Consider the following 27505-nt stretch of genomic DNA (forward strand, 5'->3'; position numbering starts at 1 on the left):
CCCTGTAACTATTATATAATGTCCTTCTTCATCTCTTGTTACAGCCTTTAATTTAAAGTCTAGTTTGTCTGATATAAGTATGGCTACTCCAGCTTTCTTTTGGCTTCCAGTCGCATGATAAATAGTTCTCCATCCCCTCACTCTCAATCTAAAGGTGTCCTCAGGTCTAAAATGAGTCTCTTGTAGACAGCAAATAGATGGGTCTTGTTTTTTTATCCATTCTGATACCCTATGTCTTTTGGTTGGCGCATTTAATCCATTTACATTCAGTGTTATTATAGAAAGATACGGGTTTAGAGTCATTGTGATGTCTGTATGTTTTATGCTTGTAGTGATGTCTCTGGTACTTTGTCTCACAGGGTCCCCCTTAGGATCTCTTGTAGGGCTGGTTTAGTGGTGACAAATTCCTTCAGTTTTTGTTTGTTTGGGAAGACCTTTATCTCTCCTTCTATTCTAAATGACAGACTTGCTGGATAAAGGATTCTTGGCTGCATATTTTTTCTGTCTAGCACCCTGAAAATCTCGTGCCAATTCTTTTGGCCTGCCAAGTTTCAAAAGAGAGATCAGTCACGAGTCTTATAGGTCTCCCTTTATATGTGAGGGCACGTTTACCCCTTGCTGCTTTCAGAATTTTCTCTTTATCCTTGTATTTTGCCAGTTTCACTATGATATGTCGTGCAGAAGATCGATTCAACTTACGTCTGAAGGGAGTTCTCTGTGCCTCTTAGATTTCAATGCCTTTTTCCTTCCCCAGTTCAGGGAAGTTCTCAGCTATTATTTCTTCAAGTACCCCTTCAGCACCTTTCCCTCTCTCTTCCTCCTCTGGGATACCAATTATGCGTATATTATTTCTTTTTAGTGTATCACGTAGTTCTCTAATTTTCCCCTCATACTCCTGGATTTTTTTATCTCTCTTTTTCTCAGCTTCCTCTTTTTCCATAACTTTATCTTCTAGTTCACCTATTCTCTCCTCTGCCTCTTCAAGCCGAGCTGTGGTGGTTTCCATTTTGTTATGCATTTCGTTTAAAGCGTTTTTCAGCTCCTCGTGACTGTTCCTTAGTCCCTTGATCTCTGTAGCAAGAGATTCTCTGCTGTCCTGTATACTGTTTTCAAGCCCAGCGATTAATTTTATGACTATTATTCTAAATTCACTTTCTGTTATATTATTTAAATCCTTTTTGATCAGCTCATTAGCTGTTGTTATTTCCTGGAGATTCTTCTGAGGGGAGTTCTTCCGCTTGGTCATTTTGGATAGTCCCTGGCGTGGTGAGGACCTGCAGGGCACTTCCCCTGTGCTGTGGTGTATACCTGGAGTTGGTGGGCGGGGCCGCAGTCAGACCTGATGTCTGCCCCCAGCCCACCGCTGGGGCCACAGTCAGACTGGTGTGTGCCTTCTCTTCCCCTCTCCTAGGGGCGGGATTCACTGTGGGGTGGTGTGGCTCGTCTGGGCTACTTGCACCCTGCCAGGCTTGTGATGCTGGGGATCTGGCGTATTAGCTGGGGTGGGTAGGCAAGGTGCACGGGGGCAGGAGGGGCAGGCTTAGATCGCTTCTCCTTAGGTGATCCACTTCAGGAGGGGCCCTGTGGCAGCGGGAGGGAGTCAGATCCGTTGCTGGAGGTTTGGCTCCGCAGAAGCGCAGAGTTGGGTGTTTGCGCGGAGGGAGCAAGTTCCCTGGCAGGAACCGGTTCTCTTTGGGATTTCGGCTGGGGGATGGGCGGGGGAGATGGCGCTGGCGAGCGCCTTTGTTCCCCACCAAACTGAGCTCTGTTGTCAGGGGGCTCAGCAGCTCTCCCTCCCTTTGTCCTCCAGCCTTCCCGCTTTCCGAGCAGAGCTGTTAACTTATGACCTCCCAGACGCTAAGTCGCGCTTGTTGTGGGAACACAGTCTGTCAGGCCCCTCCGCTTTTGCAAGCCAGACTCGGGGGCTCTGCTTGGCCGGCGAGCCGCCCCTCCGCCCCGGCTCCCTCCCGCCAGTCCGTGGAGCGCGCACCGCCTCGCCGCCCTTCCTACCCTCTTCCGTGGGCCTCTCGTCTGCGTTTGGCTCTGGCGACTCCGTTCTGCTAATCCTCTGGCGGTTTTCTGGGTTATTTAGGCAGGTGTAGATGGAATCTAAGTGATCAGCAGGATGTGCGGTGAGCCCAGCGTCCTCCTAAGCCGCCATCTTGCAAAAAGACTCGCTAATAAGATTTTAGATAATCCATTGAACTAGTTGGCCATTTTACAAATTCTGAAAGCTTATCTAGAAGGCCTCTTTAATGGTTTTTAAAAAAGTATTACCTGCTGAGACCTGCTGAGATAGTATTCCATGCTCATATAAATATATGTAGAATATGTCAAATTATAGAATCATCACATTTTCAAGCAGAAATGCCTCATTTGATCACTATAGGAAAATAGTAGCTTATGATTATGAGTAAAATGTTAGTTTTTAACTGGATATCTGTAATGATACTGTACGCAAACTTTGTAAATGCTGATTTTAAAATCTTAAATGGGAAATGCTTAACGGTGTAAGTTAGTAAAAATGCTTAGGTTCAAATTCTAGCTGTACTACTTTAATTGGCTATGTACATTTGGATAAGCTAATCATCCAGTGTCTTTTTTTCCTCATCTATAAAAGATGTTTTAAAGGCAAGAGATAATATATGGAGACACATAAATACTTCCTAACATAGCAGGCTCTTAATAAGCAACTTTGGTTGTAATAAGTAACTTTGGTCAAATAATACTTTAAGTCATATGTGAAAATGACTTTCAGCTTAAGAATTCTTAGTACTCTTAACTAAGGTTTTTTTTTAATTTACAATGCTTCAGCATAATAAGGTTAAAATTCCCCAAATCTAACCAATAGAGTATGTGGTTCTTGTCTTTCAGTAGCCCTCACTTTCATGTATTATGCACCAACACTTCTAAGCCTCTTGTTGTATGCAAAATTCAGTCTTTTATATATCACCAGACAGACTGATTTAGAAATATCACCTGGTTGCACTGATCACTGCCACTGGGGTAGAGGGCCAAACATGAGTCAGACAGAGAGGATCTTAAACTTGGCCATCTTACCACCATTTCTTCAAGCCAGAGGCTCTTGTCAGGCATCAGAAAAGTCTCAATCTTGTTTATTTGCAGGGGGAGAGCTATCTCAGAGATGTGTCACCTCAACCCAACCTCTTTTTCCACCCCAAAGTCACCTCCAAATGCATTAGTCTCCCCTTGCACTGTCCCACCTGTGGGAAATATTAGGCTGGAAGTAGACAGATGGTTGGAAACATCACCAAGGATTATGTGCTTATGGGTCACAACCAATATAGGCCTCCACCTTTAATTTGGTAATGGTAGAAGAAAATCCTGCCTCCATTGTGATAGATACCTAATGAGTTTTGAAGCTTCAAAATTTAAAAATTAAAGTCTGCCCAAATATCTTCCCTTGCCTATGAGGATGCATTAGGGAAGGAGCAGTGGTCTAGAAAAGGAGAGATGCCTAAGCCTGCTGTTTAATTCTTCAGGAGACTTGGTGTCACCTGCCTGTGACTGGCACCTGTCAAGGGTCTTACCTACAGGGTAACTAAGACCATAGGATGACAATATTTATAGGTACCAAATTAGAAATTTTGTAATTCCTAACACAACCATCTTTTAATATGTAAGTCTTGTTCACCTTTCAGATGTGTAAGAACACCCTGTTTGCAGAGGAAAGGGGAATTATTTCCAAATAAAAACAAAACCAAAATCCTCTTCCATTATGGATGCTTACTGGAGCTCGTCTTTATCTTTATGGTTACAAAATGATGGTATTTCAGCTCTGGCCCTTGTTCTATACATTTATTATTCAGCACTGTGGTAAAGCAATAGCTCTTTTATCTCCCCCAATTTATTTTTTTATCCATCTATTTATCTATATCTTTTAGTGGTTTGGCTTTATGGATTCCTTTGTTTTCCTAGTAGAACATTTAGTTCTCAAGCATTTTGGTCTCAGGATCTCTTTCACTCTTCACAATTATTGACAGAGCTTTGTTTATAAGATATGTATTAATATTTATATTGAAACTAAAACCAAATTTTTAATTATTTTAATATTCTTTAAAATTAAAACTAGTAAACCTATTACATAAAGAAAATATTTTTTGTTGTTTACATAAAGAATATATATTTTATTTATTTATTCATTCATTCATTCATTCATTCATTCATTCTTTTGAGAGAGAGAGAGAGTGTGCACACACATGCCCTGGTAGGGGCAGAGGGAGAGGAAAAGAGAGAATTTTAAGCAGGCTTCACACCTAGGGCAGAGCCTACTGTGGAGCTCAATCTCAGGACCATGAGATCATGACTTAAGCTGGAATCAGGAGTTAGATGCTTAACTGGCTGAGCCACCCAGGGGACCCCCCAAAAATATATTTTTGATCAGAAATAATGATACATACCCAAACAGAAACATTTAGAGAAAGGGGTAGCATTGCTTTATGTTTTACAAATCTCCCTGATGTCTAACTTAAGAAAAGATAGCTGGATTTTTTCATATCTGCTACTTTATTCAGTCTGTTGGTATATCACATACATGTAGCTTCTAGAAAACTCTATGTTCACAAAGAATGGAAGTGAAAAAGGCAAATAATGTTCTTAGTATTGTTACTAAAATAGTGTTGGCCTCTCATTCCCTTTAAAAAGGTAACATATTGTTGGGGTGCCTGGATGGCTCAGTCGGTTGAGCGTCCGACTTTGGCTCAGGTCATGATCTCACAATTGGTGAGTTCAAGCCCCACATCAGGCTCTGTGCTGACAGCTCAGAGCCTGGAGCCTGCTTCGGATTCTGTGTCTCCCTCCCTCTATCTCTTCCTCACTCATGCTCTCTCTCTGTCTCTCAAAAATGAATAAACGTTGAAAAAAAAAGGTAAAATATTGCCATTTCTGCTATCTTTAAATCCATATACCACTGACCATTATGATCCACTTGGATTCAAACTTTTGTTTTGGCTGGTTTTTAAAAATTTTTTTATTATTATGTTTATTTATTTTGAGAGAGAGAGAGACAGAGTACGAGTGGGGGAGGGGCAGAGAGAGAGGGAGACAGAATCAGAAGCAAGGTTCTAGGCTCTGAGCTGTCAGCACACGCCTGACATGGGGCTGGAACCCATGAGTGTGAGATCATGCCCTGAGTCGAAGTCAGACCCTCAACCAACTGAGCCACCCAGGTGCCCCTGTTTTGACTGTTTTATTAAAGCTGTTGTTTTACTATTAATTAAATTAAAGTAATTAAATATAGTTAAAATTGTGCATTGTTTTACATAATAATCCTCACTGAGCTCCAGTGTCAATTGTTTATTGTTGTATTAGGACTTATTAAGCCAATACGTGTATTAGATTAATGTTTTTGTTATCAAATTAATTTTTAAATGTAAATTAGACCCTAAAGTTTTTACACCTGTCCAGGTACTTAAATTTGATCTGTTTGTAAAGATGGAAATTTTTTGCTGTGATAAGTAGGATTATCTTTACAACTATTATATGAAAGCATATTAGTACAAATAAGTGTACAATTTGTGTATAATTTCTTACTCAGTGAGAGGGATAGACTTCATTCCCAGTTCTTAAAAATTATGGAAGTAGGACTTATTACAAAGAATGGAGTAGTTTTTTTTGTTTGTTTGTTTTGTTTTAAATTTTTTTTTCAACGTTTATTTATTTTTGGGACAGAGAGAGACAGAGCATGAACGGGGGGAGGGGCAGAGAGAGAGGGAGACACAGAATCGGAAACAGGCTCCAGGCTCTGAGCCATCAGCCCAGAGCCTGACGCGGGGCTCGAACTCACGGACCGCGAGATGGTGACCTGGCTGAAGTCGGACGCTTAACCGACTGCGCCACCCAGGCACCCCAAGAATGGAGTAGTTTTAAAACAATTTATTTGGGGGCAAGAACTTACATCTGATTACAAAAAATTTATTCAATAAACTAATAGCCTTATTTTGTATATGTAATTTTTTATATATCTTTGATGTCTTCTATTTATAAATAAGATTTTCTCAGCAATTATCAAGGACTTAGCTAAACTAACTCATGTGTTACTCTGTCTTTTCATTTATACACAAATAAGTATTGCTTATGATTTTTAAAAATCTTGGGAGACCTTAAATTGATAGACCTAAGACCTAGGAGATAGGATGTTATTTTTTTTTTATCACAGACATTGAAATATACTTGTATTATATATGCCTTTAGTGGTGGTACTGAGACTGGTAAACCTCTTTATCCTCTTCTCTGCTAAATTTTTTGATTTACATTTAAAAGCTTGTAGAACACACACCTACCTTCAGAAGACAATTTGTTAGCATTTTGTGTTTTAGATGGTAGTTTTCCTTTCTGTACTTGTGATTGCTAAAAGGACATATATCTTCATATTCAGATGAGAGCTATATGAAGGCACAGGTATTTTGATTCTTCCAAACATTTTAAAAATTGTCATGTAAACATACTTTAGTGTATGCTAAACTTATGATAACTTTTGTTATTACCTGCTTATATATATAGATACAAATAGCATTTTAGTAAAGACACTTAGATATTTTGAGCCTCTACTATGAGAGTAATGCACCTCTCATTGTTACAGGCTCCTTTTGCTCTGACTCTTGTCCCTACAACTAGGCTTTACTGCTAATACCTTGACTTACTGTTAATTTATTGGGTAAGGAAGCAAAAGGTTAGTGCCTTTTATAAAACTTGGGGAAACTCTGTGTTAAGATTAAATACCTTGATTCAGTGAGTCCATAATGAAATGCAGAATTTCCCTAACCACATACTTCACAGTTATTACCTATTGATCGCTTGTCCATGAAATCTCAGCCTTTCACTTATTATTACTAAGGCAAAGGAAATAGCACTAGTCACTCATTCTTCTTAGGCTATCCTTTTGTGGCTTCCTTTCTCCCGCATACTCACTCCGAGGAATTTCCTTGGTCTGCAATTGAAGGAATTTTTAGCTGGTAGAATTTCAGGCAGAGATTTGCAACAAGGTCATTTTGCTTAATTATGTCATTCAGTCTATTTAGCATAGTGTAAGGTTGGTCATGGAGTGGGAAGAGAAAGTAGTATTTTGTAAAGGCCAGATTTCTCTCCCTGACTAGTGTAATTATTGTTAAGCCATGCTCCTCCCCTTATACTTATTCACCATGGTCTTCTCTGTTTCAGCTTGCATTCCCTGAGTAGGCAGGCACACTCACTAACTTTTGGGAATTACCAACTTCACCTGGTTTCCCTAGGCTCAAAGGCTCACTGAGAAGGGAACATGTTTTGAAACCACCAGTTTGACAAAGCTGCTTTGAAGGATATAATTGAGACTGTGGAAACAGAAGAAAATACCAGATAGTTTTATATCTTTTATGTGAACCTAAAATACCTGTTAATAAAATTTTTATTATTGAGATAAGTAAGCCTATTGCATTCTCATCCCATCCCTGATTCCTCTACACCTTTTTCTTTACTGCTCCATTTGCTTTCTTGTTTCTACACTGCTACCATCCTGTACCAGTGTGATCTCACATTCGTAGTTCCCCAGTTTTTGCCTTCTTAATTTAGATCCAGTAAGAGGTAATCACTCACATAGGTCATAGAATAGAACCCATATGTTGGTTCCCTTGGGTTTGCCAGTATACTGTGGCAGTGGGATGGCAGCAGGATCTTGTGGTTCCTTACATAGTAGGGGGTGTGAGTAGCTGTTCCCTTGGGCAGTCATAGCAGCCGCTGGCACCTCTAATACAAATACTTGTAGAATTTGAAGGAGTTGAACACTGTTGATTATTAAAATGGTTTTTTGTATGTATTTGTTTTTGGCCATTTGTGCCCTAAGATTAATTAGTTCCTTTTTTTGTTTGTTTGTTTGTTGTTTTTTTTTTTAATTTTTTTTTAACATTTTTATTTATTTTTGGGACAGAGAGAGACAGAGCATGAACGGGGGAGGGGCAGAGAGAGAGGGAGACACAGAATCGGAAGCAGGCTCCAGGCTCTGAGCCATCAGCCCAGAGCCTGACGCGGGGCTCGAACTCACGGGCCGCGAGATCGTGACCTGGCTGAAGTCGGACGCTTAACCGACTGCGCCACCCAGGTGCCCCAGTTCCTTTTTTTTTTTTTTAACAAAATCTACATTTACTCTACCAAAATTAATTTTGCATGCTATGGTAGAAAATTTTAAATTTTTGTAGTAAGTTTAGAATTTGCTTTTTCTTTTAAAAAATTTTTTTTATTGTTTATTTTAGAGACAGAGAGTAGAGCACAAGCAGGGTTGGGGCATAGAGAGAGGGAGACAGAATCTGAAACAGGTTCCAGGCTCTGAGCTGTCAAGCAGAGAGCCTAACATGGGGCTCAAACCCATGAACTATGAGATCATAACCTGAGCTGAAGTCGGACGCTCAATGAACTGAGCCACCCAGGCCCCTAGAATTTGCTTTTTCTAACAAAACTAACTCTAAATGGAATCTCTTCTTTGTCCTGATAATTCTTTTACCAAATAAGGAGGTGTGAAATATCCAAAGAGAAAATATTACTTGTAGTAACTACTGTGTCATGACTTCCTTTAAAAATAATGTAATCACTTTTGTCTTGTAGGACAGACTATTCGAGAGAAAAGAATTATAGAAACAGCAAGTAAAAGAGAAGTCGACTATGAAGTAGGGGATATCCCAACAGAATGGGAAGGTAAGTTTGTGTTTTTACTAGTATCTTCTGGAAGGCAAATTGTTTATACAAAATTAACAGAAGCAGGTATAATTATATGTTTATTCTTTTTACAAAAGTTTTAGTAATCCAAATCCATGACCATTTTTAAAGATATTCCATTTCTTTAAACATTGTGAAGGTGTCACACTTTAGTAAGGAAACACATATACAGTGAAAGGAACTTTTTAAAAAAAATTTTTTATGTTTATTTATTTTTGAGAGAGAGGCAGAGGGTGAGCAGGGTAGGGGAAGAGAGAGAGGGAGACACAGAATCCAAAGCAGGCTCCAGGCTCTGAGCTGTCAACACAGAGCCCGACGTGGGGCTCAAACCACAAGCCGTGAGGTCATGACCTGAGCCAAAGTAGGAGCCCAACCGACTGAGCCACCCAGGCGCCCCCAGTGAAAGGAACTTTTAAACATTAGCTGAGCTGGTACTAGGGTGAGCTGAGCAAAGCTCCTATAATACAGACTTGACAGAGGCACTCACTTTCATGTGCTGACTGTGCAGTCGCACACTCCCAGAGTTCAAATATTGTTTCTGGCACAGAATACCTACATGAACTTGGGAAAGTAAATTCATTCTTCTCAGTCTTAGTTTACTCTTTCATAAACTGTGAATAATACTTGCTGTTACCATCTGGAATATTTGCTCAACTTAAAATGACCCTGTTAGCTCATCCTCTGTTAAGACAAGGATGGACACTTGATCCCTATCAGGACTTTGGAATTAAGAAAAGAGACCAAAGTGAGATATAACAGTAGCAGTCAGTCTTTCAGTATGGCTGGAACAATAACATATGATTATGGGTAGTTATCTTCAATCTACTATCTAAGCTTTGTTGCAGGAAAAGCTGATCTATTAAGAAGAAAATGGAAACCAGTCTGCAAAAAGAAATAGTGAGACAGAATGTTTCCTAAGTTTCCTGAAAGTTTCCAGTCCTCTCTTCGATTTCTATCTAAATGTAGTTCAGCTGCACATCTGCCTTTGAGTATTAGTGCTACCCCATATCCTTGTTCTAAATTTTCCCTTTTCCCTTACCAGTTCTTTGCCTAGTACCTGACACATGCTAAATGTTCAGTAAATATATATTGAATATGTGAAATCCAGCTTGAATTAGCTTTTGTTATTTGCATCTAAAAGAGCTTTACCTAGAATACCAATATCTATCTTTTTCTTTCTGATTATACCAATATTTATTTTATATCACTTATCACTTACCCAGTATTTACTTGTCTACTTGGTATTATAATCTTGTTTATAATCATTGCTGTTTATAATCATTGTTTATAATTATTACATTGTGTTTTTTTTAATTTTTTTTAACATTTATTTATTTTTGAGACAGAGAGAGACAGAGCATGAATGGGGGAGGGTCAGAGAGAGAGGGAGACACAGAATCTGAAACAGGCTCCAGGCTCTGAGTGTCAGCACAGAGCCCGATGCGGGGCTCGAACTCACGGACCTCGAGATCATGACCTGAGCCGAAGTCGGCCGCCCAACCGACTGAGCCACCCAGGCGCCCCTTAATTTTTTTAAATGTTTATTTATTTTGGAGAAAGAGAGACAGAGTACAAGAAGGGGAGGGGCAGAGAGAGAAGGGATTCAGAATCTGAAGCAGGCTCCAAGCTCTGAGGCGCCAGCACAGAGCCTGACATGGGGCTCGAACCCACAAACTGTGAGATCAAGACCTGAGCCGAAGTCAGATGCTCAACCGACTGAGCCACCCAGGCACCCCATGATCATTATAATGTTTAATCATCACAACAATCCTATGAGGTAGACACTGTAATTATACCCATTTAATAGGGAATCTAAGGTCTAGAAAGATTAGATATACTGCCTATGTTATACGGCTACAAACTGCAAACAGTAGACCTACTGCATCCTGGCAGGTGAAGCATACTCTACTTGTGATAACTATAGGCATTAAGTTACTTTTATGCCAGTATATGAGTATAAATATTTCTTCAGGATTGTCTTTTCTGTTTTACCTTATTACCTTTGAAAATATCAGAACTATGAGAAAAGAACATAAAAATGGGTAGAGACCAGAGATTTTTTGAAGAAATGCAGAATATAAACTGACAACTTCTAGCAGCAATAATTGAGATTTTTTTATTCTAACAGACTTTCCAATGTTATGAGCTACATTCACAATTCTTAAATAATGCCTGTACCTCCTTATGAGTCTATTTTATCATTTTTTCCAAAAATAGTATAGAGTTAAAATGTTTATAAAAATAGAGTTACAAATAAACAAATAGGCATTGACTCATTTTTCAAAAACTTTGAGACTTTCAAGGAATTAAAATGAAGTTCTAATGATTTTTTTAATGTTTATTTTTATTTTTGAGAGAGAGAGAGAGACAGAGACAGAGCACAAGCTGGGGAGGAGCAGAAAGAGAATCCAAAGCAGGCTCCAGGCTCCAAGCTGTCAGCACAGAGCCCAACACGGGGCTCGAACCCATAAACCATGAGATCATGACCTGAGCCGAAGTTGGATGCTTAACTGACTCAGTCACCTAGGAATCCCAGTTCTAATGCTTTTTATGGCTTTGTCCTGATCCAGTAATTCAGCATAAGTATCTTGTGAATCTTACCCTTAACATAAATGTATCAACCAAACACTGAAAATAAAATTATTCTTATAGTGGTACGTATCAATTAAATGTAAAAAATAATTCCATACCATGAAAAAGTAAAGTAAAATAAAATAAATACACAACACACTATATTAAAAAAAAGAAAGGAAAGAGAAAGAAAACTTTTAAAGTAAATAGTGTCAACACCAAATGAATCTAAAGTATTTTCAGATCCAGATGAATATTTGTCAGTTATTAGTAGAGTAGCGGTCCCCAAAATGTATGGGGGATACGTGTTAGATGGATGCACTCTTCATTCATTCATTCTTTTAGTAAATATCTGTGGCGGACCTCTGCATTCATAGAGTTTACTTTCTGGACTGGGAGAGTAGGTGGGAGAAAGACAATAAACCAGACAAATAACTACATAGTATGTTAATGGCCACAGAAAATAAAACACGAGAGAGGAAATAGGGAGTGTTGGGGAGAGTTTTGCAGTTTTAAATACTGTAATGAAAAGGCATTACTGAGGAAATGACTTGGAATAAAGGCAGAAGAAGGAGCTGGTTATGCAGATAAGTAGTAGAGGAGCATTCCTGGAGAGTGAGTGCAAAAGCCCTGAGGCAGGAGCATGCTCAGATGTTTAATGAACAGCAAGGAAGCCAGTGTGATTGGAACAGAACCAGAGGGAAATTAATATATGAAGTTAGAAAAGTAAGAGTATACCCAGTCTTGTAGGACCGTATAGATAATTTAAGGACCCTGGCTTTTACTCTGAGTGAGATTGAATGCCATGGAAGGTTTTGAAAAGAGTAGTCATATGCTTTGTTATATTTAACAGCATCACTCTGGCTGCTGCACTGCAGAGACTTAAGAGGGCACAGGCAAAACATGGAGACAGGAGGCTCGTAATAATTTAGGCAAGGAGTAACTGTGACTTGAACCAGAGTAGGGGTGGGAGTGGGAAGAAGTAGTCGCATTCTGGGTCTTGTAAAAGCAGACCCAGTGGGATTTGCTGATAGATTGGATATGAAATGTAAGAGAAAGGAGAGCAGTCAGTGATGCCTTTTAAGCTCTTGGCCTCACCTGGAAAAATGGACTGTTTTTTCTATGCTATTGACTCTGAGGGCAATCCTGTGGGAGGAGCAAGTTGGGGCGGGGGAAATGAGATCAATTTTGGAAATGTTAAGTTTGAGATATCTATTAGACATCGAAGGAAAGATAGTAAGTTGTATATAAGCCAAGAATTTAGTGGAAAATTTTGGGCTAGAGATAAAATTTGGGAGTTGACAGCTAATAAATGGTGTTTAGCGTTGGGAGACTGGATGAGTTCACAAAGAGAATAAGTGTAAAGAGAAGATGAGACGTTCAGAGACTGTCTTGTCGACTGCTCCAGGGTTTAGAGACAGTGAAGACAAGAAAGAAGTAGCCAGAAAAGGAGAAAGAAGAAGAAGGAGGAGGAGGAGGAGGAGGAGGAGGAGGAGGAGGAGAAGGAGAAGGAGAAGAAGGAGAAGAAAAGCTTCATGTGCTGGAAGCTAATTTTCAAGGAGGATGGTTCAACCATTTAATGGTTCAATCATTAAATGAAGCTTGAGAATTAATTCTTTGCTTTAGGAACAAAGGACTCCATGATCCTGCCAAAAAATAGTGTGTAGGGTGTTAGGAACAAAAGCCTGATAAAGAAAGGATAGCAAAAGAATATTTGGAGGGAATGAGTATAGACAATGCTTCTGAGGAATTTGTGTGTAAAAGGGAATGAGTATTGAAGCAGACACTGGGTGGGAAAGTAAAGAGAGCAATTTTATGTTTTATTGTTTAAAATTTTTTTGATGTTTATTTCTTTTTGAGAGAGAGAGAGCCAATGCAAGTGGGGGAGGGACAGAGAGAGAGGGGACAGAGTATCCAAAATGGACTCCACGCTGACAGCAGAGAGCCCGATGTGAGGCTTCCACTCAGGTATTGTGAGATCATGACCTGAGCCTAGTTCAGACGCTTAACTGCCTGAGCCACCCAGATGTCCCTATGTTTTGTTGTGTGTTAAAGATAGGAGAAGTAACCAAATTATTTTTTTCTAAGAATAGAATTTAGTGATTCATCACTTACATATAACACCTAGTGCTCATCCCAACAGGTGTCCTCCTTAATGCTCCTCACCCTTTTAGCCCCTCTCCCCACCCAATCACCCAATACTCTGCCAGTAACCTTCAGTTGGTTCTCTGTATTTAAGAGTCTCTTATGGTTTTTCTCCATGTCTGTCTTTATATTATTTTTGCTTCCCTTCCCTTATGTTTATCTGTTTTGTTTCTTAAATTCCACATATGAGTGAAATCATATGGTATTTGTCTTTCTCTGATGGACTTATTTCACTTAGCATAATAATCTCTAGTTCCATCAACATTGTTGCAAATGGCAAGGTTTTATTCTTTTTGACTGCCAAGTAATACTCGTGTGTGTGTGTGTGTGTGTGTGTGTGTGTGTGTGTGTGTGTGTACACCACATCTTCTTTATTCATTCATCAGTCGATGAATATTTGGGCTCTGTCTATACTTTGGGCTGTTGTTGATAGCACTACTATAAAGATTGGAGTGCATGTGTCCCTTTGAAACAGCACTCCTTTATCCTTTGGATAAACACCTAGTAGTGCAATTGCTGGGGCGGAGGGTAGTTCTATTTTTAATTTTTTGAGGAAGTTCCATACTGTTTTCCAGAGTGGTTGCACCAGTTTGCATTCCCACCAGTGGTGCAAAAGGGTTCCTCTTTCTCCGCATCCTTGCCAACATGTGTTGTTGCCTGAATTGTTAATTTTAGCCATTCTGACAGGCGTGAGGTGGTATCTCATTGTGGTTTTAATTTGTATTTCCCTGATGATAAGTGATGTTGAGCATCTTTTTATGTGTCTGTGAGCCATCTGAATGTCTTCTTTCAAAAAAGTGTCTGATCATGTATTTTGCCCATTTCTTCACTGGATTATTTGAGTTTGGTAAGTTCTTTATAGATTTTGGATAGTAACCCTTTATCAGATAAGGTCATTTGCAGATATCTTCTCTCATTCCTTAAGCACTGCCTTTTAGTTTTGCTGATTGTTTCCTTCATGGTGCAGAAGCTTTTTGTCTTGATGAAGTCCCAATAGTTCATTTTTGCTTTGGTTTCCCTTGACTCTGGGGACATGTCAAGTAAGAAGTTGCTGTGGTGGAAGTCAAAGAGGTTGTTACCCGTTTTCTCCTCTAGGATTTTGTTTTTATGTTTATTTTTGAGAGAGAGAGAGAGAGAGAGAGAGAGAGAGAGAGAGAGAGAGAGAGAAAGAGAGAAAGTGAGAGAAAGTGAGAGAGAGAGAATATGTGAGCTGGGAAGGGGCTGAGAGAGAAGGAGACACAGAATCTGAATCAGGCTGCAGGCTCTGAGTTGTCAGTACAGAGCCTCATGTGGGGCTTGAACTCACAAACCATGAGATCATGACCTGAGCTGAAGTCAGACACTGAACTGACTAAGCCACCCAGGTGTCCCTCTCCTCTAGGATTTTGATGGCTTCCTGTCTTACATTTAGATCTGTCATCCATTTTGAGTTTATTTTTGTGTATGGTATAAGAAAGTGGTCCAGGTTCATTCTTCTGCATGTTGCTGTCCAGTTTTCCCAACACCATTTGCTGAAGAGACTGTCTTTTTTCATTGGATATTCTTTCCTACTTTGTCAAAGATTATTTGGCCGTACATTTGTGAGTCCAATTCTGGGTTCTGTATTCTGTTCCATTGATCTGAGTGTCTGTTCTTGTGCCAGTACCATACTGTCTTGATGATTACAGCTTTGTAATACATCTTGAAGTCCAGCATTATGATGCCTCCAGCCTTAGGTTTCTTTTTCGGGATTGTTTTGGCTATTCAGAGAAGTAACCAGATTTTTAAATAATGATGGGGAAGAACCAACCAAAAAGGAAGCATTAATAATGCAAGAGAGAGTGACCTTGAGGTGAGATGGAGTCTAGTACATATGTGAAAGAATTGGCCTTTGACAAGAGCATGGAAAGTTCATCAGTTGTAATAGCAAGAAAGTAGAGTATACAGCCATAGATACAGATAAGCACATAGATGTGATGGTGACAATTTGTGTAAATTCCCTTTTGATTCCTCCAGATGAAGCACAGAATGGTTAAATAACTTCCTAAGTACAAACAGCAGCTGCAACCAAGATTTTAAACCAAAATATCTGTCCCTAAATCTTTACTCTTCATACTATATTGCCTACCTCATTGCATACTATGCATACTATTGCATACTATATTGCCTACCTCATTAATAACCTGGCTAATTCTTACTTACTCTGAGTTTTAGAGCACACATTGAGTTCCTTTGGAACTCCTTTCTGACCCCACCTCTCACCCCTAGTGCTATGTGGCATGCTTCCCCCCCTCCATCTCACTTTATGGCTTCCCAAACATTAAACTTAAACCACTGTAGATTTTTCCATGTTACCTCATCTACCTCCTCTCCCTAGACTAAAATACACTTTAGGTTACAGTTCTTACTGTGTTCATCATTGTAGTCTTAGGGCCTTGCTCAACACTTAACATAAAATAAGTGCAAGCTCAATCAATATCTGTTGAATGAATGAATTTTAAATTGAAAGTACATAAGGAAGAGATATTGGGGAGTTCTGCTGACTTGCTATAAATAGTCCATTTTGAAAAGAAACACACACAACAGCACGCCAGAGCAATTAGTTCCAAACGTATGGAGCACTTAGACAAAGTTTTAGTTATGGGAGATAGTATAGTGCTAGCTGTCCAACAGTCTTACAGTCTCAGGGAAGCTTTTGAGTTTCATCCATGGCTTAATGGATAGTTCTTACATAGAGCCTCTCAAAATCTCTATCCCCATAATTCAGATGACATTTTAGCTTCTAGTTTTGTTTCTTTTGTGTGTGTGTGTGTGTGTGTGTGTGTGTGTGTGTGTGTGTGTGGTTGTTTTTGGTAGCTTTAAGCTTGTTTGATATTGACAGTAATAAACATTGATGAGGACCCTAAAATACATGCCAAGTAGTGGGAAGAGACAGAAAGGCCCTGATCCAGCATTTCTTTCTGGTAGAAAGTTAAACTTTACTTATCAGACATATTTCTTAAAATATAAGAATAAAACCTCATAATAAGGTTAGGTAAAAATTACTTTTTAGATACATTAGACTAAACCTGTCTAATTAACACAATTAATAATGAACATCTCGGTATGTGATATGCACTTGTATTGCTTTAGTATTATTAATAATTGTTTAGCATGCTTTCTTAGGTTACAGGAATTCCCCACCAAACACTTTCAAAATGAGCTTCATAAAATAATGGCCAGGACATAATATTATCCTCATCCCAGCATCAGAAGACCTAGGTCCTTAATCATTTGGGGCAAATCATATTACCTCTGTGTTTTTCATCTGTAAAATTAAAAGGCTCTATATATGTCTGGTGTTCTATGATTATATGACTCTAAAAGTGTTTCTAATCAACTTATGCCCCAGCCCAGCATCTGGACCTACTGTTGAACCAAATTGTTTGGCTGGGAATTACTGACAGTTCTTGGTGGTCTTCATCAGGTGATAGGATAGCTATATGTATTAGTGATCCACTGCTGCATAACAAATTACCCCAAAAGTCAAAGATCTAAAATAACAAGCTTTTATTATCTCACAGTTTCTGTGGATCAAGATTCTAGGCATGGCTTACATGGATCTTCTGGCTCAATGTGTCTCACAAGGCTGCAGTCAGTGTGTTGGCCTGGGCTGCAGTCATCTCAAGGCTCCTCTCAGGAATCATCCACTTGGAAGCTCATTCACATGGTTATTGTCAGGCCCTAGAGGATCTACTTCCACACTCACTCAAATGGGTATTGCCTGGCTTCATCTTTCCTGGCTCTTTGACAGAGGGCCTTATTTCCTTGATAACTGTAGCTTTATAGTTCTTGATATCAGGTAATGTTAGTCTTACAACCTAATTTTTCTTCTTTTGAAGATGTTTTGGCTATCCTATGTCCTTTGCATTTTCAAATGCATTTTAAAATGATCTTGGTAATTTTTGCAAAAATTCCTCCTAGGATGTTGGTTGGGATTGTGCTGAACCTATAGATCACTTTGCAAAGAACTTCTGACCCCTGAACATTATATTTCTCTTTATTTAATTTGGGCCTTCTTTAATTTCTAAATGATAATTTTTTAATGTCAATTTTTGATTGTTCATCATTATTATTATATAAATATGCAATTGGTATTTGTATATTGATCTTGTATTCTATGACTTTGCTAGGCTCAGTTATTAGTTATAATAGCTTTTTTGTCAATTTAATCAGATTTTATACCTAGAAGATCATGTTGTCTATGATTAAAGACATTTTTTCTTTCTTTCCAACCTGGATGCCTTTCATTTTTTAAATCTTATCTGCTTGCACTGACTAGGATTTCCAGTATACTGTTGATTAGAAGGAATGAGAATGGACATTCTTGCCTTGTTCCTGATATAGTATTCTTTTTATACATTGTTGATTGGTTTATCTAAACTTCTGTTTAATGTTTTTATATCAGGGTTCTTGAGGGATATTGGTTAGTAATTTTTTTTTTCTTGTAACATCATTGCTTGGTTTTGGTGTCAGGATAATGCTGGTCTCATGAAATTAGTTTGGATATATTCCTTCTTCAATATCCTGCAAAACTTTATGTAAAGTTAAAATTATTTTAAATTTTTTTTAAGGTTTATTTTTGAGAGAGAGAGAGAGTGCACATGTAAGTGGGGGAGGGGAAGAAAGAGAGAGATACAGAATCTGAAGCAGGCTTCAGTCTCTGAGCTGTCAGCACAGGGCCTGATGCAGGACTCAGACCCATGAACTGTGAGATCATGACCTGAGCCAAAGTCGGACTCTTAAGTGACTAAGCCACCCAGGTGCCCTGAGTTAAAAATTACTTTAAAAAATATTTGATAGACTTTGCTATTGAAACCATTGGGGCCTGGACTTTTCAACTACAAATTAAATTTATTATATTCAGGATAGTCAGGGTGTCTGTATCTTCTTGAATGACCTTTGGTAGCTTGTTTCTTTTAAAGGGTCTGTCCATTTCATCTAAGTTTCCAAATGTTTTGCATAAAACTGACCATAATATGTCCTTATCATCCTTTTAATATCTTTACAATCTATAGTGATGTCACTTCTGTCATTCCTAGTTGTTATGGCTGAATTGTGTCCCTCCAAATTCTACGTTGAAGCCTTAACCCCAGCACCTCAGACTGTATTTGAAGACTGCATTTGGAGATAGGATCTTCAAAGAGGTAGTTAAGCTAAAGTAAGGTTTTTAGGATGGGTCTTAATCCAATATGACTGGCATCCTTATAAGAAGAGGGGATTAGGACACATATATATACAGAGGGAATAACATGTGAAGACACAGGGAAAATACAGCCATCTGTAAGCTGAGGGGAGAAACCTCAGAAGAAACTGACCTTGCTAACACCTTGATCTTAGACTTCTACCTTCCAAAATTGTGAAAAAATAAAAATAAATTCCTATTGTTTAATTGCCACTGAATCTTTGACACTTTACTTTGCTCTCGCAGCCCTGAAACTAAACAGCAAAATAATATATTAGTATTGAGTATGTTTATGATTGAATTTTATTTCCTACTGTGGGTTATCAACTGTATCTCTGTTTTGTTACTTGCATGTCTGCTTTTGGTTTTGTAGACCATATCTTGACCATATCTATCTTTATATGATGTTTGCACTTCATATAGAGTATAAGAACCTTACGAAGGTGTACTGCCATTTCTCCCTTCTAAGATTTCTGTTTTTGTCATATATTTTAGTTCTACATGTTAGAAACTGCACACTACATCATTATTTTTATTTAAATAGTGAACTAACATTTAGATAGACTTAATCAATAAGAAAAATATGACATATTTAATTCATATTTTTACCATTTCTAATGCTCTTTATTCCTTTTTTGTAGATCCTGTTTTCTATCTGCAATCATTTCCCTTTAGTATCTATGCCTTCCTTTAACATTTCTTTATATGTAAGTCTACTGGCATTAAATTCTCTCAGCTTTCATGTCTGAAATATATTTTTAAAGGTATTTCTCTGGTGGGGCACCTGGCTGACTCAGTTGGTGGAGTATGTGACTCTTGATCTTGGGGTCGTGAGTTCGAGCCCCATGTTGGGTGTAGAGATTACTTAAAAAATAAAATATTAAAAAAAAAAGATATTTCTCTGGTTCTAATGTTCTAGGTTGATAGGGGTTTTTTTTCCTTTCAGTAGTTTAAAGCTACTTTACATGCTTTTTTTGTCAAGAAATCTGTTGTCCTGCTTTTCTTTATCCCTTTGTATGTAACATCTATTTTTTTTTTCTTCTGGTTGTTTCCAAGTTACTCTTTTTTAAACTGGTTTTCAGCCATTTGATTATGATGTGCCATCATATAGTCTCTTTTGTGCTTGAAGTTTCGTGAGCTTCTTAGCCTTATGGATTTATAGTTTCCTTTAAATTTAGAAAAATTTCGGGGTGCCTGGGTGGCGCAGTCGGTTAAGCGTCCGACTTCAGCCAGGTCACGATCTCGTGGTCCGTGAGTTCGAGCCCCGCGTCAGGCTCTGGGCTGATGGCTCAGAGCCTGGAGCCTGTTTCCCATTCTGTGTCTCCCTCTCTCTCTGCCCCTCCCCCGTTCATGCTCTGTCTCTCTCTGTCCCCAAAATAAATAAACGTTGAAAAAAAAATTAAAAATAAATAAATAAATAAATAAATAAATAAATAAATTTAGAAAAATTTCGGCAATTATTTCTTCAAATACTTTTCTTTGAGTCTCTTTCCATCCTTCCTTTTGGGAACTCCACTTACAATAGTAGGCTATTTGAAGTTGTCTCACAGTTCACAAATGCTCTGTTCATTTGCGGAGGCTTTTACTCTTTGAGTTTTATTTTGTATGGTTTCTCTTATTGTACCTTCAAGTTCACTGATCTTTTCTTTTACAGTGTCAAATTCCTACCAATCCATCCAGAGTATTCCTCATTTCAGGCATTGTAGTTTTCGTCTGAACAAGTTTGATAAGGGTCTGTTTTATATCCTCCATGTTTCTACTTAACCTCTTCAATCTGTCCTCTCTCTTCTTGAACATATGGAGTACAGTTATAACTGTTTTAATGTTCTTGTCTGCTAATTCTACCATCTGTGTCTGTTTTTAGTTGGTTAGTTGTTTTTTTTTCTCTTCAGTATGGGAAGTATTTTTCTGCTTCTTTGTTTGCTTTGCAATTTCTGATTGGATGTCAGGCATTTTAAATTTTTGCCTAGTTGAATACTTAGATATTTTTATATTCCTATCTATATTATTGAGCTTTGTTCTGAGACACAGTTAAGTTACTTGGAAACAGTTTGATCCTTTCAGGGATAATCTTTCAAGATTTGTTAGGTAGGACTGGAATGGAATTTAATCTAGAACTATAATTCTGTATTGTTGATGCAAGTTGTTGCTGAGCACTCTCCTCTGCCCTGTCAATCATGAGGTTTTCCACTCTGGGTGCTGGAAATTAACATCACTCTTGCTCCTGTGTAAAATATGAATACTGTTCCTTCTGATCTTTTCAGGTGGTTCTTTTCCTGGTCTTAGAAGTTTCTCACTCACCTGAACTCATTAGTGCTCTGCTGAATACTTGATAGCGGCCCCCCCACCAGTCTCCAGAGTTTGCTCTCTTTGAAGCTGTCTCCTGTCTGATAGTCTATCCTGTGAATTTTAGTCACTTTGGTCTCCCTAGACTCCCAGCTCCATTTCCATAACATAAGTAGTATTGTGGATTTTAGCAGGATCCCCCTCCCCATGCAACAGCCTGGAAACTCTCAAAGGAGTAAGTGAGGCAATTGTAAGGGTAACCTTTGTTTGTTTGTTTGTTTGTTTGTTTGTTTTTTAACATTCTGAAGAGATCACTGTATTTCATTACTTGATGTTCACTGTTTTGAAAATTGTTGTTTCATGTAATTTGTTTCTCTTGTTCCATCTTGGCTAGAAGCAGAAGGCTGCTTTCTTTCAATTCGCTTAATGCATTTGAAATCCATTTATATATTTATATGAATCAGCAGTTTATTCCTTATTATTGCTGAGTAGAATTTTATCATATTGATATACCAACTTACCCATTCACCAGCTGCAGGACATTTGGGTTGTTTACACTTTATAGCAATTATAAGTGGAACCACTATATAAATTAATATTCCTATTTAGGTATAAATATTTGAAAATGAATTTTCATTTCATTCAGGTAATCATTTCATTCAGGTGGCATTTCTAAGTCATGTGGTAAGAATAAATTCAACTTAAACTGCTAAACTGGTTTTTAACGTCTATACCATTTAGCTTTCCCATTAATACTACATGAAAAGCTACAGAGGCTCCTCATCTTCCCTAGCCTTTAGTGTTGTCAGTGTTACTAGATTTGTGCTGTAGTGTCTCACTGTGGTTTTAATTTTTATTTCTCTAGTGACTGGTCATGCTAATCATCTTTCATGATATTTGCCATCTGTATATCTTCCTTGCTATAGCGTATGTTCATATCTTTTTGCCGACAAATTTTTTATTTGGTTGGGTTTTTTTTCTAATTGTTTACCTTGGAGGGTTCCTTACATATGCTCAATACAATTCCGCATATATGTGATTTGCAAATATTTTTTCCCAGTCTGTGACTTGTTTTTCAATTCTTTTGACAGTGCCCCTTAGAGAGCACACATTCATAATTGTAATGAAGTCCAATTCATCATTTTTTTTCTTTTTATGTATCATCATTTTGGTGTTACAAGAAAATTTTGCTTAACCCAAGGTCATGAATATTTTCTCCTGTGGTTTCTCCTAAAATTTTATGGTTTGGGGCTTTATATCTACATCAGTGATCATTTTGAATCTATTTTTTGTGAATGGTATAAATACAATTTCATTTATATGGATATCCACTTTTTTCCAGTATTATTTTTTATCGTGTTAAAATGCACATAGCATAAAATATACCATCTTACCCATTTTTAAGTGTACAGTTCAATGATATTAAATACATTGACCTTACTGTGTAGCCACTACTAACATCTATCTTCATATCTCTTTTCGTCTCATAAAACCAACTCTATACCATTAAGCAATAATTCTCCCATTCTTCCTTAACCTTACCCAGCCCCTGGCAACCATCATTATACTCTGACTTTATGATTTTGATTACTCTCCCAGAACTATTTTTGAAATGACCATCCTTTTCTCACTGTTTTTGCACCTATGTCAAAAATAGGTTTCTATATAGGTGTGGTCTATTTCTGTCTTCTCTATTCTGTCCATGGATCTATGTCTGTCCATTTCTCAATGCCACACTGACTTGATTACTGAGACTTTGTAGTAAGTCTTGAAATAGGTAAGTTGAATTCTCCAACCTCTTTTTCAAAATTGTTTTGGATACCTTGTTTTGGATACCTTGGACCCTTTTGTGAGTACGTATGACTTTTAGTATCAACTTATCAATTGCTACCCAAAAATCCTTCCAGAATTTTTACTGGGAATGCATTGAATTTATAGATCAGTTTGGAGAGGATTGAGCCTTCTATGAACACAGCATATTCTCTCCTTAGGTCTTCCTTCATTGTGTCATCTGTAGTTTTTAGCTTATAGATCTTGCACATATTTTATTAAAATAAAACCTAAGTGCTCCTTTTTTAATACTAGAAAGCTTAGCATTTATTCATTAAAGCACACAGGAAATCAACTCAATTCAAATAAAATGATATTGTACTAGGATTCCAGCTTACTCTTTGGCTATGTGTTTATGGGAATAGCAAGATCTGGATACAAAGCACAGACAGACACTGCCATCAGACACAGATGAAAGCTACACACATTATAGCAGCTGTTCCTAAATGTTAATTTTTAGGGGCTATTGCTAATTGTTTTTTATTTCAACTTCACATTATTCATTGATAATACATAGAAATACAATTGATTTTTGTATATCAACTATGTATGTACTTTACCCAACTTTGCTAAACTCATTTATTTTAGTTTATATTTGGGGGATCGTCTACATAAACAATTTGTATTCTTTCTATTTACTCTATTCTAATGTATTTTTTTCTTGCCTTCCTTTCCTGACAAGGACCTCCATGACATTGATGATTAGAAATACTGAAAGTGGGAACGCCTGGGTGGTTCATTCAGTTAAGCATCCAACTCTTGGTGTCAGCTCAAGTCATGATCTCATGATTCATGAGTTTGAGCCCCACATCTGGCTCTGTGCTGACAGTGTAGAGCCTGCTTGGGATTCTCTCTCACGCTCTCTCTGTCCCTCCCCTGCTTGCTCTCTATTTCTCTGTCTCCAAATAAATAAATAACATTTCAAAACGTAAGTAAAAAAATAGTGAAAGTGAACAGTCTTGCCTTTTTCTTAATCTTAGAGGGAAAGCATTCAGTTTCTCGCTATTAAATTTAATGTTAGCCAGAAATTTTTATGTAGATGCTTTCCATCAGATCAAGAAAACTCTCTTTTCTTCCTAGATTGCTGGAAGTTTTTATTATGATTGATGTTGGATTTTCTCTTTTTTTTTTCTGCATTTATTGGCTTGAATTTTATCGTTATTCTTCATTCTATTAATATAGTTGATTACATTGATTTTCTTTTTATTATCTCTCGCTTTTTTATTGTGATAAAAGATACATGACATAAAAAGTTCCATTTTTGCCATTTTTAAGCACATAGCTCAGTGGCTTTAGGCACATTTACACTGTTGTCATTGTCAACACCATCTCCAGAACTTTTCATCTTCCTAAACTGAAGGTCTTTACCCATGACACAGTAAGTTCCCATTCCCTCCTCCCCCTCCACCATGCCTGACAACCACCATTCTACTTTCTGTGTCTATGAATTTGACTACTCTAGGTATCTCATATAAATGGAATCATACAGTATTTGTTGTTTTGAGTCTGGCTTATTTCACTTAGTATAATGTCTTCAAGGTTTATTTATGCTTTAGCATCTATCAGAATTTCATTCCTTTCTCAAGGTGAATAACATTCCATTTTCTCCATATACCAGATTTTGTTCATTTGTTCATCCATCAATGGATCTCTGGATTATTTCCACCTTTGGGCTATTGAGTAATGCTGCTGTGAACATGGCTGTACAAATACCTGTAGATTTAAACCTAATTATGTAAATAATTGTGGTAAACATCAATGGTCTAAAATCTCCATGTAAAAGGTTGAAATTGTAAGAATTATGTAGAAGACAACTATGTGTATCAAACAGTGTAACCTAGTTGACAATTATAGAACATTACCCTGAGAAATTGTAGAATTCATTTTTTTTCATTTTATTCACCTTGATAGGTCATAAACTCTTGCCAAAAATTTTGGAGGTGGGAATACTTACTTATCTACTCATTGTGTGAGGCCAGGTTTACCCTGATACCAACTCTTGTCAGAGACAATAAAGAAAAGAATACTATAAACTAATATCCAACATAATCATAGATGCAGAAATCATTAACAAAATATTAGCAGACTGCATCCAGCAGTATATAAAAAAGGGCAATATGCCATAATGATGTGGAATTTATCCCAGTAATATAAGTTGGTTTAACATTTAAAGATCAACATCGCCCCATTTCCCCCATCTCCCACCCCTGGTAGCCACCTACATTCCACATAAAAATGAGATCATGCAGTATTTTTCTTTCCATATCTAGCTTATTTCATTTACCATGTCTTCCAGATTTCATCTGATATTGTCAAAGATGGCAGGACATTCTTCTTTTAAGACTGAATAATATATTCCATTGTAAATATATATATATATACACACACACACACACACACACACCATTCTTCCATCAATGGACATTAAAGTTGTTTCCTTATCTTGGCTATTGCCAATAATGCTGCAGAGAACATGGGAGCACAGATATCTCTTCAAATAATGATTTCATTTCCTTTGGATATGTATCCAGAAGAGGAATTTCTGGATCATATGGTAGTTCTAGTTTTAATTTTTTGAGGTAACTCCATACTATTTTCCATACTGGCTGTATCAGTTTACATTCCCACCAAACAGTACATAGGGTTTTCTTTTCTCCACATCCTTACCAACACTTATTATCCTTTTTTTGTTGTTAAAACTATTTATTTATTCATTCATTCATTCATTCATTCATTCATTTGCTTATTTATTTACTTGAGAAAGAGAGAGCAGGGGAGGGGCAGAGAGAGGGAGAGAAAGAATCCTAAGCAGGCTTCCCACTTAGCACAGAGCCGGACGTGAGGCTCAAGTCCACAGTCCTGTGACCACGACTTGAGCTGAAATCAAGAGACCCTCCACTGACTGAGCCACCCAGGCACCTCTATTCTTTGTCTTTTGATTATAGCCGTCCTATATGAGATGGTATGAGATGGTATCTCACTGTGCATTTCATTTGCATTTATATTCAACTTTTAACAAAGAAGAAAAATCATAAGTTCATATTAGTACAGAAAAAATATTTGACAAAATTCACCATACATTCATGATTAAAAACTCTCCACACATGTGAACTGGGAAGTTCCTCAACCTAATAAAGGATATTAAGAGGAAAAAGCACTTACAAGTAACCAACCTCATATTCGATTGTAAAAGAACACTGTCCCCCCTAAAATTTGGAACAAAACAAGGGTATCCTCACTATTTTTATTTTATATTATCCTGGAAAATTCAAGTAAGTGCAATAAGGCTAGAAAAAGAAATAAAATGAATTCAGATAGGAAATGACAAAGTAAAAGCCTCTTCACAGATGACATAATTGTGCATAAAGACAACCTCAAAAAAATCTATAAAATAATGAATTCAGTAAGTTTTCAAGATATAAGGGCAATATGTTAAGACCACTTATCTATCTACATTTTATTACCAAACAATTGCTAAATGAATTTTTTTATTCTGTCACTTAAAATGCCATTAAAAACATGAAGTATTTAGGGATAAAGTTACAAAAATATGTCTCTACAACCTGTACATTGAAAAATGTAAAATATTGCTAAGAGAAATTAAAGGAAACCTAAATAAGTGGAGAGATACACATTTTTTGTGGTTCCGAAGTCAATAGTTAAAAGATTTTATTTGCCTAAATTTGATCTGTACATTTAGTGCATCCCAAGTCAAGATACTAGTAAATTTTTCTTTTTAAAATTAACATGCTGAGGGGCTCCTGGGTGCCTCAGTCGGTTAAGCGGCGGACTTCGGCTCAGGTCATGATTTCGCGGTCCGTGAGTTCAAGCCCTACGTCGGGCTCTGTGCTGACAGCTCAGAGCCTGGAGCCTGTTTCAGATTGTGTGTCTCCCTCTCTCTGACCCTCCCTCATTCATGCTCTGTCTCTCTCTGTCTAAAAAATAAGTAAACGTTAAAAAAAAATTAAAACAAAAAATTAACATGCTGATCCTAAATTTTGTATTAAAATGTAAAAGGATCTAGGATACCTAAAACACTTTTTTTTCCTTTCAAATTTTTATTTAAATTCTAGTTAGTTAACATACCATGTAATATTAGTTTCAGGTGTACAATTTAATGATTCGTCACTTACATACAACACCCAGTCCTCATCACAACAAGTGCCCTCCTTAATCCTCATCACCTATGTAACCCCTCCCCCGGCCCACCTCCCCCCGCCCCGTAACCAGTTTGTTCTCTACAGTTAAGACTCTTTCTTGATTGCCTCTCTTTTTTCCCTATGTTCATTTGTTTTGTTTCTTAAATTTCCACAAATGAGTGAAATCATATGGTATTTTTCTTTCTCTTATTTTGCTTAGCATAATGCTCTAGTTCCATCCATATCCTTGCAAATGGCAAGATTTCATTCTTTTTGATGGCTGAGAAATGTGTCAATTATTGATAATGCTGCTGAAAACATTGGGGTGTGTGTATTCCTTTGGGTCAATATTTTTATATCCTTTGGGTAAATACCTAGTAGTGCAATTGTTGGATCATGGGGTAGTTCCATTTTTAACTTTTTGAGGAATCTCCATACTGCCTAAAACACTTTTTAAAAAGAACAGGGTTGGAGGATTTAACTTTAAAAAGCTACATTTTTCAAGACAGTTTAATACCACTATAATGATAGATATAAAATTAATGGAATCAAACTGAGAGTCCAGAAGTGTCCCTACATTTATATGGTCATTGGAGTTTTCAATGGGAAAAGGAAATTCTTTTCAACT

General features: G+C 37.5%; 1 protein-coding gene and 1 non-coding gene across 2 annotated transcripts in view; one reads left to right on the forward strand and one right to left on the reverse strand.

Annotated features, from left to right (window-relative positions):
- The window catches only part of NDUFAF2 (NADH:ubiquinone oxidoreductase complex assembly factor 2), a 170925-nt gene that overhangs the window by 90211 nt on the left and 53209 nt on the right, over positions 1-27505 (forward strand). Inside the window, exon 2 of the mRNA XM_043590945.1 lies at positions 8593-8682. Within this exon, the coding sequence (XP_043446880.1) occupies positions 8593-8682 (90 nt within the window). The remainder of the gene's footprint in view (positions 1-8592; positions 8683-27505) is intronic.
- On the reverse strand, positions 23038-23172 carry LOC122496741. The gene has a single exon (XR_006300921.1). It is a non-coding gene; the product is annotated as a small nucleolar RNA SNORA23 (small nucleolar RNA).

The sequence above is a fragment of the Prionailurus bengalensis genome, chromosome A1 (assembly GCF_016509475.1).
Source record: "Prionailurus bengalensis isolate Pbe53 chromosome A1, Fcat_Pben_1.1_paternal_pri, whole genome shotgun sequence".
NCBI classification, from domain to species: domain Eukaryota; kingdom Metazoa; phylum Chordata; class Mammalia; order Carnivora; family Felidae; genus Prionailurus; species Prionailurus bengalensis.